General features: G+C 38.8%; 1 protein-coding gene across 1 annotated transcript in view; it reads left to right on the top strand.

Annotated features, from left to right (window-relative positions):
• LOC110284858 (desmocollin-3) overlaps window positions 1–15400 on the top strand; it is a 50655-nt gene extending 35255 nt beyond the window's left edge. The window contains exons 10-16 of the mRNA XM_021150799.2: window positions 2427–2686; window positions 2800–2942; window positions 5095–5319; window positions 7932–8156; window positions 9906–10027; window positions 10363–10617; window positions 12823–15400. Coding sequence (XP_021006458.1) covers window positions 2427–2686; window positions 2800–2942; window positions 5095–5319; window positions 7932–8156; window positions 9906–10027; window positions 10363–10617; window positions 12823–13020 — 1428 coding nt within the window. The 3' untranslated portion in view covers window positions 13021–15400. The remainder of the gene's footprint in view (window positions 1–2426; window positions 2687–2799; window positions 2943–5094; window positions 5320–7931; window positions 8157–9905; window positions 10028–10362; window positions 10618–12822) is intronic.
• Window positions 15401–19097: the final 3697 nt, after the last annotated feature.

Here is a 19097-nt window from a genome sequence, read left to right as displayed (position 1 = left end):
ATAATCTATTGTGTGATTAAAAATTATTACTATGTATATAATAAGCACACATACATGCACATGCATATACCCCTACTCAAAAGAACAACAACAACAAAAAGATCGAGGTAGGTGAGTTTGATCACTATAAAAGAATTGTTCATTTCTAACAGCCGGGCTCTTTGTTGTTAGCCAGAACTATACTCTAAGGAAGAATGTACTTTTTTCTTCTTTTAGACATGGAAGAGTTGGATAATCTGTTCACTGAATCAAGAATTACTTGTGTATAGTTCTCTTAGTTGCCTAGAACTTTCTAATTTGTCTTGATCCAAATAAGCTGGGATGGAAAAAGTACAGAGCTTGGCCATTTTTACATGGGAGGACCTGGAGTCTCTCTCCATGAATTTTTAGGGGATTTGTTAACACTTCCATGCAGAAGTGAGGTATTTTTGAATAATATTTTAAATTAATGATACAAATGTATAACTTAGTATAGAGAGAACTTGCATTCTTTGCCACAATGACTGTGAGCCTAGAGAGCTGGCAGGAAGATGTTATGAGGCTTTAGGAAGCTGCCCTGGATCGTGTAGCTGCACTGAGCCAGGAAGCCTTCAGGCTTCTCTGCACGACCTCCACATCCTCATATTTCAGTGTTGTCCATGTCTCTGTGTGGCTGCCCCAGCACATGATTTGTGAGATGGTCCTCAGCTGCATCTAACAGATAGATCTTCATCTTCTTGTTGCTTGCTTCTCAGTTCTGGGATAGTAATAAGAACAACTTCATATGTATGCCATAGGTTCTAAGATTTAGGAAATATTTTTACTTTTTAGAGGGTATTAGTCTATTAATGTTTGGTATGAGGACAGTATGAAAATAAATTTATTCATCAGTTATTTATAAATTGTATGTATGTATGTATGTATGTATGTATGTATGTATACCTTATGTATGTAGTGCCCATGGAGACTAGAAGAGGCTATCAAATCCCCTAGAACTAGCTATAGGCAGCTGGATGTGAGCTGACTGACAAAGATTCTAGGAACAAAATTCTGATCCTCTGGGACAGCAGCAAACACTGTTAACACCTGGAACATCTCTCTAATTCCTCATATATCTTTTTGGATTTTGTTCAATATTCAGCCAGTGAATATTTTGATAAGTATAAAGATGATCAGAGAAAACATCCTGTGATTTCCTTCACAGTAGAGCAGAAAATAATGTTTTATAGATTTTGCTAGGTTGTTCTGTTCTTAAAAATCTCTTATAACTAGGGTATTTATTTAAATGTTCCTGGAAGCTGATGGACCAAAATTAGAGATTAAAATGTACCCGTCAAGGAAATGGTCTGTGGCCAGGCTACGTGTCTTTAAACTCTTGCTCAAATGAAACCTTTTGATTTTGGAGACTTTCCCTTTCTCTCCTTCATACAGCTGCTGTGTAGAATGGGGGTAGTAATGACATTCCTGCTGCACACAGGTGTGGGGATTTAGTGAATTTATACTCCTTGCTTAAAGCTGTGCTGTATGTCAGCAGTGACCACCGTGAAGTTTATCATTTTGATAGTCTTCTGCATTCTGTTGTGAGAAATCCATATGGTAAATGACAGACAATGTCAAAGTGCCATTCTTAAATTGTCAAGAACATAGCTTGTGGGACAGAAGGCAGCATTACATCTTTCAGGAAGAAATCATCAGAACCCAAAATGGATTCCTAAGAAGAAACAAGACCCTTGGTAGATTTTGATTAGAGGAAATACAGACTAGCGATGCCTCACTTAGATGTCTCATATAAAGATACTTAAAATAGATGTGTGTGGAAGCTGAGTAAGGGGACATAGCAGTAATCTTAGCACTTGTAAGACTGAGAAAGGAGGATTATCCTAGGTTTAAGCCAACTTGGACTACACAGCAGTAAGACTTGGTTTTAATTGCTCAAAGATGAAAATATACAAATGACAGCAACAGAAACCAAACCAAACAGATTCTCAAAGCCCCACAAATACAACAAAACACAACAACAACCAGATGTTCACAATGCCCACCAGTCAGAAAGTAAATATAATCTTTTCACCTTTTAGAAACATCCAACTTTATAAGATTTCTCACTACCAGAGGTAGAGCCCTAAATCCAGCCTATTAGACATTGACACAATTCTGTAGTATTTCCAGGTACAGAATAAGTCTTTTTAAAATAATGAAACTAACAAACCAAAAAAATAGTTAAGGGATTTCTTTCACACTGCTATGTAAAGTTATCTTTGGAGATTTTAGAGGTGAGCCTTGGCCAAAGCTGGTTAGCACAGGATCACAGCTCTAGCAAGGAAGAAAAGTCATTTTTAATAAAGCATGAGTGTGAATGTATTATGCAGTCCTGTCCAAGTGACTAGTTACTTGAAATATCAAATGTATTGCATACTGAGGTAACATGCATCTCTTCTACTTTAAAGCCACTGGATTATGAAGAAAATCGTCAAGTGACCCTAGAGATTGGCGTGAACAACGAAGCTCCATTCATTAAAGATGTTGCAAACCGAATTCCCACCATGAACCGGGCTATGGTTACAGTCCATGTGAAGGATCAGAATGAGGGGCCAGAATGCAAGCCCCCAGAGCAATATGTGCGGATCAAAGAGAACTCAGCAGTTGGGTCTAAGATCAATGGCTACAAGGCCTACGACCCTGAAACCAAGAATAGCAATGGCTTAAGGTACACAAATCTCTGCAACCGTGTGGTGACAAAGTTGTCATAATTGAAACAGGTAATTTATTTTGAGGTATGTTGTAACACCAAAGACTTATAAAATTTCTTTTTATTAATAGGTACAAAAAATTGCAGGATCCTAAAGACTGGGTCAGCATTGAAGAAGTTTCGGGGTTGCTCACCATATCAAAAACCCTAGACAGAGAAATAATGGCTCCAAGAAATGACATGTACAATATTACAGTCATGGCAATTGACCAAGGTAACAAAAGTATTAATTTGGTATTTTATAAAATAATTGAAGAATAAATTGTAATTATGCTTATGGTGATTAAATATTATGGTAAATATACAGAATTCTTGAACATTACCTCAAGACTAGTATCTCTCTTGTCCTAGGAGATGACTTTGGCGAGAAGATACCATTTATTTCTGGTTTTGTATGTTTTGTTGTTTTGGTTTGTTTGTGTAGCCAAAGGTGCTTTTAAATTCACCATACAACCAAGGAAGACATTTCTCGTTCCTGATCCTCCTACCTCAGCATACTGAGTGCTACAGGGTTGCACTCCACATTTGGAAAGATGCTTTTGTTGTTGACATAGAGTCTTATTCTGTAGCCCAAGATGACTCAAGTCCATTATATAACTCAGGCTCGTCTTTAAGTTATGGCAATTCTCCTGCTTTAGCCTTGCCCATGTTGGGTTTATAAGTGTGAGCCATCATGTCCAGCTAAATAACACACATCCTATTTATCTTTATAGTCTATCTGCAAGAACTTAGTTCTTGCACGGTTTTGTGGTAAAGGACAATGATCAAACTTAACCATGAGACTAGATGAAGTGGTCTCCTAAGACTCTTTACATATCTTTGTATCACTTTACCTGAAGGCTTCCCCATTAATTAATTAATTTTCAATAAAGCAATTAATTAAATTAATTAAATTTACATGCTGATGGAAGATTCCCCTCCCTCATCTCCTCTCAGTCCCTCCCTCTCAAATCCCCTCCTCCCCATTTATTTACCCCTTCTTCATAAAAGGTGTGGCTTCCCATGGATAATCAACCTGCATATCAAGTTGCAGTGGGACTAGGCAGGACCAGGCAGCCCAGTTAGGGCAAAGTCAGGCAAGAGTTGTTAAGGGTCTCACATGAAGCCCAAGCTGCTCATCTGTTACATATGTGTAGAGGGGACTAGGTGTGTCCCATGAATGCTCTTTGGTTGGTGGTTCAGCTTCTGTGAGCTTCTATGGGGTTTTCTTGTGGTGTCCTTGACTTCTCTGGCTCCTTCAGTATTTTCTTCCCCTCTTCCTCAGAACTCCCAGAGTTCTGCCTAATGTGGGTCTTTGCACCTGTTTCTATCAGCTGCTCAGTGAAGCCTCTCAAAGGGCAGTTATGCAAGGCTCCTGTCTGCAAGTATAGCAGAATATCAAATAGTGTCAGGGGTTGACTCTCTCATGGGATGCGTCTCAAGTTGGGTCAGTCATTGGACATTCCCTCAATTTCTGCTCCATCTCTATCCCTGTACATCTTTAGGCAGGACAAATTTTAGGTGGAAGTTTTTGTGAGTAGGTTGGTATTCCCATCTCTCTTTTACTCATTCAGCTAATTATTAAATCCTTCTAAACTTGAATTTTAGTTTTTAAAGTAAATTTCCTCTATCCATGGCTTCATTTTAATTAACAATAATTTCAATGTGTTATATTACCCTGTACTCATTGAATTAGAATCTTTGGTTGTGAAGCTTTTATGTAATATATTAAAACCTCCCTGTGGGTTTAAATGTAACATGAGACTAGAATAATATTTCTATAACCACTTCATCATGACTCATTAACACCCATGAGTCCAAGGAAAGAGAGCATTCAATTCAGCATTTACTTCTATTGTTTATAGCAATTCTGGCAAAGGGCTTGTTGAAACTTGTATCCGATAGTATCATCAGCAGGAGCCATCTTAATCTGTAGCTTTTATTCATTTATATTCTCTTTACCCATTCATCTAATAACCAAAGATTATATTTTCAGGAAATATAGATTCTCTCTGTTACACTCAGTAACCCATGCTTCCCTATGACAGGCTCCAGTAGTCACAAGAGCTGAGAAATAGAATTAGCTTAGATGACCATCATGGATAAAGAAAACATGTTACATATACACAATGGAAATTCATGTCTCTGTAAAGAAAAATAACTAGTGACAGTTGCAAGAAATGGACACAAGTGGGATTCATTATGTTAAGAGAAAAGTGCTAGATTCAGAAAGACAAATACCACTTATTTTCTCTCATGAGTTGGACCTAGATTTAAAATTATGTATTTGTGTGTATATAAAAATAGAGTAAGGTTTACTTTGCTTTTGGAGACTCTAAGACAGGAATCTGAGACCAGCACTGAGACTTGTCCCTTTCCCTTCTCAGAGGGTAAATCATGCACAGGAACACTTGCAGTGAACATCGAGGATGTGAATGACAACGCACCAGAGATAATTCAAGATTATATTGTTATCTGTAAGCCAAAGATGGGGTACACGGACATTTCAGCTGTGGATCCTGATGAACCTATCCATGGCCCTCCCTTTCAGTTCAACTTGGCAAACACCTCTCCAGAAGTCAACAGAATCTGGACCCTCAACCAAGTTAATGGTATTACCGAAAGATAACAATTCATGTGATTTGAAACAGCAGAATAACTATTGAAGGGTTTACATTTTAATTTGCATAAAGTATGATGCAAAAGTTTAGGATGTTAAATTAGTTTTCTTTCAATGCATATATTTGTGTGTATGTGTGTGTGAGTGCATGCGCATGTGTATGCATCTGTCTATAGTATGCATATGTTTGCCTGTGTGTATGTGTATGCTGATAGATGCTTGGAGAGGGTGTCAGATTCCTTGGAATTGGAGCTATAGGCAGTTATGAACTGTCCAATATGGGTGCTGGGAACTGAACCCTGGCCCCCAGGAAGAACAGTAAGTAAAGAACAACAAAGCTATTTTTCCAGCTCCCGATACCATATTCTTTCATTCTACCAAACTGTATATATACTGTTATTTCTGCCTAGAAAAATCACTTTCACTGTGTCTCAGTTTCATGCTAACATAAAATGCATGCATTGCTTACTACCAGTCAAATAAGCTGCATACCCTGAGTATATGCACAAGGATGAGTCAGGCAGGCAGCACCTCAGCTCAGATGCTTAGCCTCTGAGGACTCTTCCCACAAGCATATGCAGGGCCCTGTGACATTATCCATCATGTGTCAGAACACCTCACACCTTGTATGACTGTGGTTTGCCAGCTTTTGTCTCTCACTTTCAGCACTGAGCCCAGTACCTAGCACATAGTAACTACTTAAAAAGTTATTGCTTAATCAGTGCTTTATGAAAGAATATCTAGGAAGGGAAAAGAGCACAATAGGGCAAGAGTGATTGGGTGTCATCAGTGTTTAAAGGTTTTCTTAGGAGTGCTGAGTACTTGGGTATAAGGGAGGGTAAAATTAGGTGGTGAGGACTATGTCCTAAGCTGAGGAGACTGACCTTTGTACTGTAGGTGACAGTGGGGTATGGATTGGGACTGTGGAAAGGAGGTCATGTTGCATCCAGATGTATGTCTTATATAGATGACAGTAGTGTCAGAATATAATTGGGAGAGGGCCAACCTGAACAATAAGGAAAATCCAAGGTTGAACTATTACAAGTATACGAGATGGCTTTAGCTTATCCAGTGGTCTTTAGAAAGGTCAGTGATTTGTATAGTCTTTCCTTAGACACTGGTGTTGCTAAGTACTCCAGTATAAGCCAAGAACCACTCTTAATTTTCTAGCAAGCTTTCAGGTGCAAGGTGTAGCCAAAACCCAACAGTTCTAACAGACATTTAAGCTGTACAAATTCCAGGAGCTTTCTGGGCTGTATTCTATGCTGCACATGGTCATGCTTTTGTGTAATGAGAAGTAGTATAGTTAGCTGTGTTATGGAGATTATTTCTACATACAAGGCATTAATCATACAGGGAGTACTATGCTTTCTGAAACATTGTCTTTTCTAAAAAGGGTTAAAAGACAGCAAAAAAGTAAATGGCTTAGTGTTACATATAATTTTAGGAAGCACACTTCCCTTGCCTGGTCTTCTTGTCTGGTGCTGTGGCCCTTTTTGACTTAGCTCTGAGATCATGGCTCTACTGGCTCCACTGTCATCTTGCCCCGGTTCCAACTGAGAACACCTAGAGCTACCACTTGAGTTCCACAGGCCCTTCATCCCCATGGATGGTCTGCCAACCACCAACTGCCACTCTGGTCTCACTCAGATCCCATGCTAGCTCTTTCTGTCTCCACTTGCTGCTTGCCCATGTTGTAATGACTGCCCAGGTCTCACCCAGCTCCCTTTAGCCCCGTGAAAGGAAAACACTAAAGACTTTTATATTTTAAAACTGATCAGATAACTCAAAGGCTGGGCTAAAATTATCTCACCCCAACCTCCATGGCCTTCGCAGGCACAACTGTGGAGTGCCCCGAGAAAACTACATGTCTGTAGGTCTTGGTCTGACTCCGAATCCTCTCCTCCCTTCTCTTCCTGTCTTGCCTAGAAATCCTGTCTTGTCTTTCACCCAACAATTAGCTTCTGCCATCTTTATTTACCCAATCAACAATTAGGCAAACAGTTAGGGGAACTCTCTCTACAGCTTAAAACATGAAAACTGAGAACATTCTCTGTGTATTTGCAAGCATTGATTCTTTAACAGCATATGAATTAGAATTAAAGAAAAATTTGACCCTGACATTAAGAGTCAATTCTTCTTACGCTGTATAGATCAATGGAAATAAGATATTGCTGGAATGCTTAGGTCAATTCAATACTAGATTAGTATTGTTTATTACTATTATTATTATTTTGGCCTTTTGAGATAGGATCTCACTAAGTAGCTCAGGCTAGTTTCAAATTCACTGTTCTACAGCAAGCATGAAGACCCAAGTTCAGTCCTCAGAGTCTACATGAAAACATCAGGATATTGTAGTATCAGTTTCAAATCCTAGAACTGGTGGTTGGGCAGGAGATCGGTGGAGCGCTGGGCTTGGTGGCAGGCAGACTAGCTTAATCTTGAAGTACTAAGTAATGAGAGATCCAAAACCCAAGGTGGTCAGTTCCTGAGGAATGATATCTAAGGTTCTTATGGTATGTCTATATTTAAGCACACTTTATGTGCACACTTGTCCATACAAAATAAATCAATCAAAATAAAATCTTTTTATTTTCTTCATAGATACAGCTGCCCGCCTGTCCTATCAGAAAACTGCAGATGTTCAAATATACAATGTTCCTGTCACTGTAAAAGACAGAGCAGGCAAATCTGCAACCAAAATGTTGAGAGTTAACCTGTGTGATTGTACTCATCCTAGCCAATGTCCGCTCAGATCAAGGAGTGCAGGAATCACCCTGGGAAAGTGGGCCATCCTTGCCATCTTGCTGGGCATTGCTCTGCTATTTTGTAAGTACTTTCATTCACTTGAAGATAAAATGAGAAATAAAAGACCAGAGTATCCAAAAGGATCTTGAGAAGTGACTACAAACAAGCAACCATCAGTAGTGATTGCCTTTTACAGGTTACTGCTGTATTCTGTGGTAGCTGAGTTCTACTTGAATAGTCACTACATGAGGGAAAACAATCCTTTCGGACACAGGTTGCATGCTTAGACAGGATTGTTGAAATGTCTCCAGCTTACTGTTTCTAATTCCTTTTATCATTTATAGAAAGAACCTGCTCTTTGGAGTACAATAAAGTTAATTGATATGAAATTCTTAGACTAGTACATTTTAAGTTTCTAACACTCAGTTATCATTTTTCATCAACCCAACAAAATACATATATCTTTAACACCCACTAAAGTCCAGAAAGTGGTACAAGGTAGGATTCATTGTTGAACAAAATAGAGAAATTAAAAAAAAAACCAAACAAACAAACAACAAAATAGAACCAAAATTTCAACAATCACCAAAATGTTTTATTTTGACAGGAGAAGAAAGTAGGATTACAGTAAGTAGAATGACCACACTGCTGTTCATGTGTTAGATCATCAGTCTTGGCCACACATTTGAACACAAGGTCAAATCACCAGGTCATGCCTACATGACGTAATTTGGGAAGTCAGTCCTGTGGCATACCTAAAAATATGGGCTTTCAACGACTATATGGTCTGAAGAAAGTCAAACAATGGTGTTGAGACTCCTGAATCTAGACAGAAGTGATTGAAGGGAGAAAGGTTGGAAAATGAAACCAGAAGGAGAGGGGAGTGGAGGAAAGGCTGAGTGATCCTTCAGGGGACAGGGGGTATGTATATCAGAGTTGTCTGGGTGGCCTCAAATCCAAGACATCTGTAATAGGGCCAACACTGAGCATATCTGATTGAGAGGCATGGTGGCGTTGTCAAATCTGCACGCTAAACATGGAATGTCCTGAACTTTCTATTCTTGTTTTCCTGTTTGTTTGGTTTGGCTGTTGTTTTGGTTTTTGAGAAAGTCTCACTGTATAGCCCTGGCTGTTCTGGAATTCACTACATAGACCAGGACCAGTATGTAATTTTCATTTCATATATTATTCATAATTATTTTCTTTCAACAATTTAAGGGCTTTAAAATCTTAGGTCAAGGGCCTATGGAATTGTAGGCTGGAATTGCAGCCATGGTTTGTGGTTGTGCTAGAGGGTCTTCTGGACCACTGCATGTAGCGGTTATTACTGTCGGGTTAGTGACCACATTATCGTAAATCTCCTATGATTACCATGTAGGATGGAAGTCTAGATAAGATATAAAATGTGCTTAATTTTGTTTGTTGAAAACAATCTGATCTAAGAAAAAAAAGGGCTTTTAAATTTTTATTTACTTTTTAAATTTTCCAATTGGCAAATTGGATAAGTAAATATCGTTAACATTTGACTTAAATAAATATGAGCTACTTTTAAGATCTACAATTGAGCTCATGATTCTAAACCCTTTCACACAAAGAAGAGGATTCCTTCTGTTAGAAATATCACCAAAATGCACCTGTGATTAGCGCACATTTCAAATTGTGTCTGTAAATTTTGAAAACAAGGATAACTCAAAGGATGCCACAGTTAATGTTGTTATTGTCCTCCTTTGGCCCAAAGAACAAATAATAAAGGATGGTTGCTTTATTCTATGTTTGGAAAATTAAGTATGACTTTTTTAAAATGTATTTCTTACTATTATTTTTACTTAGCGGTACTGCTAACTTTAGTATGTGGAGTTGTTACTGCCCGAAAAGGAAAACATTTCCCTGAAGATTTAGCACAGCAAAACTTAATTATATCAAATACCGAAGCACCTGGGGATGACAGAGTGGTAAGTCATTTCTTTGGTGAATAATTATCTCTATAGTTTTAAGATCCGTCCCTGTGTACTTAGTAGGAGTGAATTTATATTTGTAAAGAGTTGTAATCTTATAAATTGTTACATCTTCACTCTGTCAGTATTCCAAAGCTTATGGTGTGGCACTTACTGAGTTTCGTAAAACAAATTTACTCTTCAGGTTTAACTTTTCTACTTTTTGGTAGCATTAAATTAATCTTAGTCTTTTGTTGTGATGTTTTTTCTTACTACACTAATCACTCTGATTGCTTTCTGCAATCTGTGAGATTCTTTGATCCCCACTGATGTCTTATTTTGTTATAATGCAGTGCTCTGCCAATGGATTCACCACCCACACTGCCAACAACTCCAGCCAAGGCTTCTGTGGTACAATGGGGTCAGGAATGAGGAATGGTGGGCAGGAGACCATCGAGATGATGAAAGGACACCAGACCTTGGACTCCTGCCGTGTGGCTGGGCATCACCATACCCTGGATTCCGGCAGGGGAGGACACATGGATACTGACAACTGCAGATACACATACTCAGAGTGGCACAGTTTCACTCAACCCCGACTCGGTGAAGTGAGTTTCCTTAGGTGTTTTACTCTGAAGTAGAGAACAATCAGACACTGATATTAATGTACATTTCCAGAAAATGCTTTGCCACAGTGTTTATGAGTTTCCTCTTGTTAGTCACTTAAAAATGCTTTGGTCTTGTTATAGTCTTTAATTTTTAAATATTTTGATTCCTCTGTCACATTCATTCAGTTTCTAGACCCTTATAAGATGATCCAGGGACGCCATGCGTAGTGGCACACGCCTTTAATCCCAGAACTTGGGAGGCAGAGGCAGGCGGATTTCTGAGTTCGAGGCCACCCTGGTCTACAAAGTGAGTTCCAGGATAGCCAGGGCTATACAGAGAAACCCTGTCTCGAACCCCCCCCCCAAAGAAAAAGATCCAGGGGCTTCTAATAGCTGCTCCTGAATGGTGTATCTTTTAGGTGTATCTCTATCTTATAAACTCCTTGGATAAGAAAAGAATGTGAAGAAAAATTCTAGTTCCTCACAAATAGGCCTTTTCCAAATTAAATTTGTATTTTGCTGTGAAAACATAAACGTCTAAATGCAGTTTTACGTTAAAGACTGGCACACTTTACTGAGGTGCAGCTTTAGCTTAGAAAGCTGCACAATTAAGTTAAGCCATACATTATTTACTTAGTTTACTTTTCTTATTTACTCTAAGTGCATCACTTACGGTGAATCGAGGAATCACCCGCATAGAGAATGTACAGGGAAATGACCCAGTTCATGGGGACATTTGAAATTTATTCTTAGTAATTTTGAAATATACAACACACCACTGTATGGATTGTTTTCAATACATAAAGCATACTACCAGATATAAAGGGCCTTATCTAGAAAGAGGCAATGATGAGGAAGAAAGGGTTAAATAAGTGGGTCTCAGTCTAAATCAGCAGTGTTAGGAAGCTTTTAAAAATACAAATGCTTTTGTTTCATTCTAGGAGAGTCTAATTCCACTGCTGTGTGTGTGTGTGTGTGTGTGTGTGTGTGTGTATATACAAAGTCTCACATGTGATTTGTATGTCATGGAGGGTAGGGTAGGGGTCCTGTTTAAACATACTTCTCAATGATTCATGTCTGAATCAGAGGGAATTTATGTGCTCTTAGCAAATATTGTACCAGACATGGTTAATTCTGTGATGGACAGAATATGGGTAATATTCTAGAAGAGGATTCTTGGTCACTGCCCATATTATTATTATTTTTATCTTACATTGTCACATTCAAGTTTTTACATGTTTTATATTTAAAGATGACATTCATGTGAGATTATAAGAATTGTCAAAGCTCCAGACACTCATTTAGGAACGCCCTTCAGTGTTATAACTGGTAATGGGAGGAGAGGCTAGCAAGGTCATGGATAAAACATTTGGTAGCAGCCAGCCAGGAGCTGAGAATAAGGGAAAGGCTGTGCAGGTTAGCATAGGGAACCTTGAATATTGGCAGATGTGCCAGTGAAACATAGTACTGAGGGTAAGGAAGAGAGGGTAGCAGGACATTGTACTGAGGGTAAGGCAAAGGCAGTCAAAGGCTTGGCTGCCTCAGAGCACAAGTGTAGTTTCTGCAGTGTGAGTTAAATGGATGCTTTTAATTTCATTGCTTTTTCTGGGGATATATCTCTGGCTTTTGGATATGTTGGAATGCAGTATTTTTTTTATGTACCTCATCACTGCACAAGATAGAGGTATAGTTCATGGTCATTGTATTCTTATGAGTGATGGGCACGAGCAGTATGCTTCCATCCATTGCTCTTTCTATAATTAGTTTCCTGAAATAACAAAGTGATATTGGAGGAGAGGTTGACTTAAAGTAACACAAGTTAGTAAACTAAAGTTATTTTAAACCAGAACCATTTGGTATTCACCTACAGATTCTAACCACTTGGTATATTGTCTCCATCATGTGAACTGACCTCAATATTAGATGTAACATTTGGGGATAAATATTTAATTATGACTTAAGTGTACTTAGATATAACATTTGTAGACCTACTTTTATTTTGATGAATTATTAAAAATGACAACTATACTGACTTATGATATGGCTGTAATATAGACCAATCATGTGCATTTTTTGTGTGTAGGACTCCATTAGAGGACACACTGATTAAAAATTAAACATAAAAGGTAAATAAAATAAATTTTCTGTTCATATGTTGAAGTTGTTTTAAAAAAATAATACAATCCTCTTTTTTGGACTTTACAGAAATTGCATGTGTGTAATCAGAATGAAGACCACATCCCATCCCAAGACTATGTCCTCACCTATAACTACGAAGGCAGAGGGTCTCCGGCCGGCTCTGTAGGTTGCTGCAGTGAAAAGCAAGAAGAAGAGGGACTTGACTTTTTAAACAACTTGGAACCCAAATTTCTTACATTGGCAGAAACATGCACAAAGAGATAATGCCAGTGGGTTACAACTTGAGATAACCTTATCAGACATTCCAGAAATTTGAAACAATGATACTGTAAAACAGACTCAGTACTTACACAAAATGGTCTTGAGTTATGCTGGCTTGACATGTGATATTCTGAGTGTAGTCTAGTGTAAAATTGACACATATTCGGAAGAAACCATTTGTGAAATTCTGATATTTTCCAGGAGTTTTGTGCTGTGTGTAACTCTCCTGCCAGGTAAGGCAGGAACTGTGCTCCTGTGCCTGGTCTGTTATAGGGTCACGATCCTGGCTGTGTGCAGGGCATGTATCTTCAAGTACTGCTAAGGTATACCTACATTGTGTGGCCAAGAGCTTCTGCACATATTATTTTCTCCATTTTACAATCTCCCCCTATCAATTTGCATTGTAAATGCAGCTTGTTGCTGACCACTTTTCAAAGAGTACAAGTGTTAAAACAGAGGACCAGAAGCGCTCAAGCTGTAGTAGTAGCGTTAAGTAAGGTCCACAGAGGACTCACCCTGCCAGGAGGATATTTTCCAAACAAATGAAACTATTAGTCTGAAAATAGTTAAGTTGTACCACTATCACATCCTTCTAAGGATGGTTTAAGAAACAAACAAAACACCAAGGAAGGATGTTTCAGGGCAGAACAAACTTATGATGCATTACATTAAAACTTTTACAGAGCTGAAGATCAGGGCCTGCCTCTTTATAATTTCTATCAAATACTTTATTGGACTTTGGAAACAAACTTTTGTACACTGGCCTAATGTGTACCATTTTTCTGTTTCAGCACCTTCTGAAGCCAGTGTTTATTTGTAACCAAAGTATGCACTGGAATGACATTTAAAATGCAAAGGAAACAACAAGGAAAATGACAATGATTGAAAATAAAGCTGGAGATGGCTTATCTTGTAACAAGAAATCAGGATCTTAAAGGAGTAGATTCCCTTCTGCCAGGCTACTGTGGGCTGTGTGACACCTAAAGGTGTCAGCTTCTGCCTGCTTGAGTAATTTGTTTAAATTTAGAAACATATATTGTAGTTTTAGTGGGGAAGAAAGAGACAGCCACATGGAAGAGTAGATTCATTTTGTAGGATATATATAAATTTGTGCATTTAAACATTAGCAGCCAATTAAGAGATTTCAGCCCTCAACACTGCTGGGGCCTGCAGTTCACAGAAAGGATGTAGTTTTCTTGGGACCTAGTGTTGACAAACGCTGAAATACATGCTCTACCACTCTTTTCTTCTATGTGTTCTCTCCTTTTCTTTTCTTTTCTTTTCCTTTCTTTTATTTTATTCTAGGTTATTGGATTACCTCTGCATATTGGCTGGCCTCAAAATCTTAGTCCTCCTGTTGCAGTCTCTGGATATTAGAATTATAGGCAGGTACTGCCATTCTTGTTATTGAAGTAGAGCCAATTGGTCTTGTCTTTTAAAGTTGGAGCTTTCATGGTGCTGGGAGATAGTGGGGAAAATGTTGTTACCTTCTTGTGGACTCGGAATCGTAGCTTTGTTTCCAGAACCCACTCAGACTTTATGTGAAAGTAGTTCTGGCAGCTGTCCAGAGACCCAGCCCTTCTTTTTCCTGTCTGCCATGGCTGTTTGAAAGCCCTGCAGCAGATTCACTGAGCTGGCAAATCTTCCAGAACTCTATAATCCTTCAGAGTGACTTTAGTTTTACTTTTATCAGTTTGCTTTGTTAGAGGGGATTTATCACTTACAGAAGAACCAGGAATTTTGGATCTATGCAGGCAGGACCTTTTTCAGACCTCTTCTCATCTGGAATATGAAATCAGGAAAGTGGGCTGCAATGGGGGATGTAACTCAGCCTGGCATGGACAAAATAAAGGAATTGAGTCCAAGCTTTGCATAAAACAGGCATGATGACAACATGCCTGTAGCCACAGCACTTAGGAGGTAAGGAACAGGAAAATTGAGGGAGTTCAACGTTCTCCATAATTATGTGAGAAGCTTGAGGCCAGTTTAGGTTACATGTGGTGAGTCTTTGAATGGGCCAGAATTGTTATACTGGTCAAACTACATGTGCATCTAAGATTCTGATTAGATTTTAATTTTTTTTCCTGTTTTTATTTTACCCCAAGGGTTACTTTCATGATAGATTTTTGAAACAATCAATTTTTTTTGTTCACAGCATCATATAATATTTTATTCTTCTCACATGTATAGGTGAAAATTGTGCTATTTTAGTAAGAAAAATCAGCTCTCCTTTTGTAACTCTTTCCTTCCCTCCCCTGGGTTTTTATGTAAATGTACAGTACATTTTTTTTCTTACATTTATAAGGAAGAAGTTAACTGTCTAAAGAACAAGTGGAGTTTATTTTTCAATGTTATAAATAACTTTAATTTGACAATTAAATTGCGTTTGAACCTTGTCAAATAAAAACAAACAAGCCTTGAATGTGTGAAATAGCATTTCTTGATGAGGAATGTAGTATAGTGATGTCAAGTTGCTTTCCTGTCTTTGCTGAGTGTAAAGAGTAGAGAATCAAAGGTGAGACCACAGCAGATTTGAAACACTGAATTCCAGACTAGCACAAAAACTAAAACATCCCACAGTACCTTTGTTGTGTAGGGGTGACTATGCTACAGAACAGGACACTGGACAGTTGTCAGCATCATCAGTATGCACTGGGACCAGGAATTGTTAAGGCAAGCTCTCCAGATGAGGACTGCCTGGTTCTGACTGCAGTGATGACTGGTAAAATGCCTGAACTTGATGACGAGTAACTGCTCATAAAGGCTGAGCCATAGCTCCAGCCCCTTTTATCTCGGGTGTAGGAATTTACTAATAGAATAAAGGGGCTGTATTTTTGTGACATACGTGGAGTGCACTGACATTCTTTCTACCCCTCACAAAGAAGCCATTAGTATCTAGTGATGTGCGCGGTTAGCTGCTCCCCCGTGTGTTTTCTGGTTTGCTTTCTGGTGAGCTGAGAGTTCCTCTTGAACTCTCTAGGCAGGAAAGGCTGGTGAGTTCTCTTTATTCAGCTCCCTCTTCCCCACAGCTTCTCCTCAAGTATCTATAAGAGAGTGCGGGACACACCCTTCAGTGACTCAGACCTCTCCTGTTCTCAGGATGAGCACATTGACGTGACTCACACACTGGCGTGCCTACACATACTTCCCCAAGCTGAAGCACCTACATCTACTCTGGGACCCCAAATATTGAACTTCAGCAGAGAAACCTGCATCCTTTCTCATTTATAATCCTTGTCTCCTGTGAGAAATGTAACCCTTGTGGGGAGAAAGCATTTCCATGTCCATGTAAGATTTACTCGTGTGTGTGTGTGTGTGTGTGTGTGTGTGTGTGTGTGTGTGTGTGTGTATGTATGAATGTATACTCAAATGAATATAAGTGCCTTCAGAGACCAGAAGGGGACATCAGATCCCTGGAGTTGGAGTGAGTTGTGAGGTGGTCATGAGCCATCCAACATGGATATTTGGAACTGAACGCTGGTCCTCTACAAGAACTGCTAGCACTCTTGCTACTGAACCATCTTTGTAGCCCTAGAAGAAAGCACCTGTCAGTTATTTCTCTTAGGCAGTATTCCCACCAGCCTATACTCCATAGGCAGCATTTTGTTCTTAGATTCTGACACTCTTTACATACATGTTTTACTACCTTTCTTTCACAATGCTTTATGCTAAATGTGCTGTGTTATATAAATACATGCGCATTATTTTTTTAAAAAAAGATTTCAATTTCATCCTTAATGATTCAGATGCTTTTATGTATGTAATCTGTAACTCTCTAGTGTTACTGAATTACTGGTTAGAAAGCTATGTTATAGCTGAAATTATACTGGTGAATCATGCAAGCCCTGTGATATGATGCAATGTGCTGGAAGCTAAAGGCAGTCTTACAAATTACTCCTATTACTCCTATTGGATTGTTTCTTTAAAATATGAATCATCATAGACAAGTTAAAACAGACATATAATAACGTAAATTTACTTGAGAAAATGCCAAACAAAAGAGGCCCAAGAAAGCACAGAGAGAAAAGCAATGATACATTTTTTCCTGTTTTAGTAACATTTCTGCATAATGATTCTAATCTAGCAAAGTGCACAGTACATCTAAACCAAAGTCAGAATGGAGTTTCAGAGTTGAATGTGAATATGCATAACTTCAGATGATCAAATGCCATGTTACTCTCTAAAACAGAACCCTGCTTGCTTGACCTCATTAAATCTGAGAAGTCTTGTCATTCATATCTGGGTTTTGTTTTAAAAACATTTTACCTTTTCTTATCTGTATGTGAACCTGAGTATATTTCTGTGACACATGAGTGCAGGAGCCCATGGAAACCAGAAGAGGGCACCAGATTCCTGGGAACTGGAGTTGTAGATGGTTATGAGCTGCCCTGTGGGTGCTGAGAAGGGAATCAGGGTCTTCTGTGAGAGCAGGGGATGCTTACCAAGGACTCTCTCCAGCCCCAGGACCTAGACCTCCTATGTTAACCTGGGTTTCAAATCATGCTCCCAGTGACAAACCATGATGTCAAATACACCTTTAGTTTCCTCACAATTTAATTTTTCCTTAGTCTCAAAAATATTTAAGCAAAAGGGAAATAGGAACATAATCCTATTACAGCAAATTGGTATATTTACATTTTTTAGAGTGTACACTTCCACAAAATTGGATAAATGCTTACTTCTGTCACTATTAATCCAATTCTTTAACCAGGTTGGGTTTTTTTTTTTTTTTTTTGCGGGGGGGTGGGGGGTTGGGTTTTCGAGACCGGGTTTCTCTGTATAGCCCTGGCTGTCCTGGAACTCACTTTGTAGACCAGGCTGGCCTCGAACTCAGAAATCTGCCTGCCTCTGCCTCCTGAGTGCTGTGATTAAAGACGTGCGTCACCATGCCCGGCTCAATCCAATACTTTAACCAGCTTTAATTTTTGTAGAGGAATTTTTAACTCCTTTGGGTGGAATACAGAAATGACTTTAGTATACACCTTTAATGACAAAAAAACGTAGGTAAGTTTAGTTTGTAGAAGAAACAGTGTTTGATAGTAATGTCTGAGAGGCAGACAAAGTAACCAATCAGAGAAAGATTAGACAGTGTGAGTCAGAGTCAAGGAACTCTCATGAGAACAGATCGGAAAGCAGCTTCTTAAGAGCAACACAGGGTCGAGAAGGGGAGGTGGGAACTGAGCCAGATGGGAGTCAGTACCGTGTGTGCAGTGCAGCAGAGTTGAGCTCTTTTATGGCTTCATGCAGTGCAGTGCAGGTCAGCAGAGGTGGTTGAAGCCAGAGAATAAGAAAGACCCAGATTAGAATAGAGGCCAGAGTTAGTTTGAGGTCAAGTAGAACAATTCAGTGAGAAGCTGGATTGAATCAGTCAGTTTGGACAGAAGTGTGAGCCAGAACAGCTGATTTGAACCAGCCAGCCAGAATTCAGAAGAAAAAAAAAAAAAAAAAACAGAAAGAGTGAACTTATTCAGCAGGAAGCCTCCAAAATGACAATTACATTAGGCGAATAAAAGTTACTTTTACAAACGCTTAAAAGTTGTATCTGCTATCAACTTCTATTCATATTTAAAAAAAACCAATTAAACCAATTACTATTTCTAACAGCTGACAACTTCCAATCTACATACAAGCAAGCAGTAGTAATCTTGTAACAGATTAAAGGCCACTCTCTCCAGGAGAATTCAAGGCAGCATAAGCATAAAGACCCAGAGAGAGGGATAAGAAATTACAAAACTACAGACATACCTGTGGAGAGATGGCACGATGGTTAAGAGCACTTGATGCTCTTATAAAGGACCTGAGTTTACTTGCCAGCACTCCTAGTGGGTTCCTCATAATGGCGTATTACTCCAGATCCAGGGCATTTTATGTATTCTTCTCTACTGCATAGGTATCTGCAGACACATGATATATACATATATATATATATATATATATATATATATATATATATATATATATATATCTTAACATACATATGGTGTGTGTGTGTGTGTGTGTGTGTGTCTGCTTGTCTGTCTCTGTCTGTTTGTGTATAATTAGGCCAAGTCAAAAGCAAGGTTCAAGTTTGAGTGCAAATA

The sequence above is a fragment of the Mus caroli genome, unplaced genomic scaffold (genome assembly GCF_978045245.1).
Source record: "Mus caroli unplaced genomic scaffold, Mus_caroli_1 scaffold_19, whole genome shotgun sequence".
Taxonomy (NCBI): Eukaryota; Metazoa; Chordata; class Mammalia; order Rodentia; family Muridae; genus Mus; species Mus caroli.
Note: the sequence above shows the minus strand (reverse complement) of the source record. Positions and strands in the feature narration are given on the sequence as shown.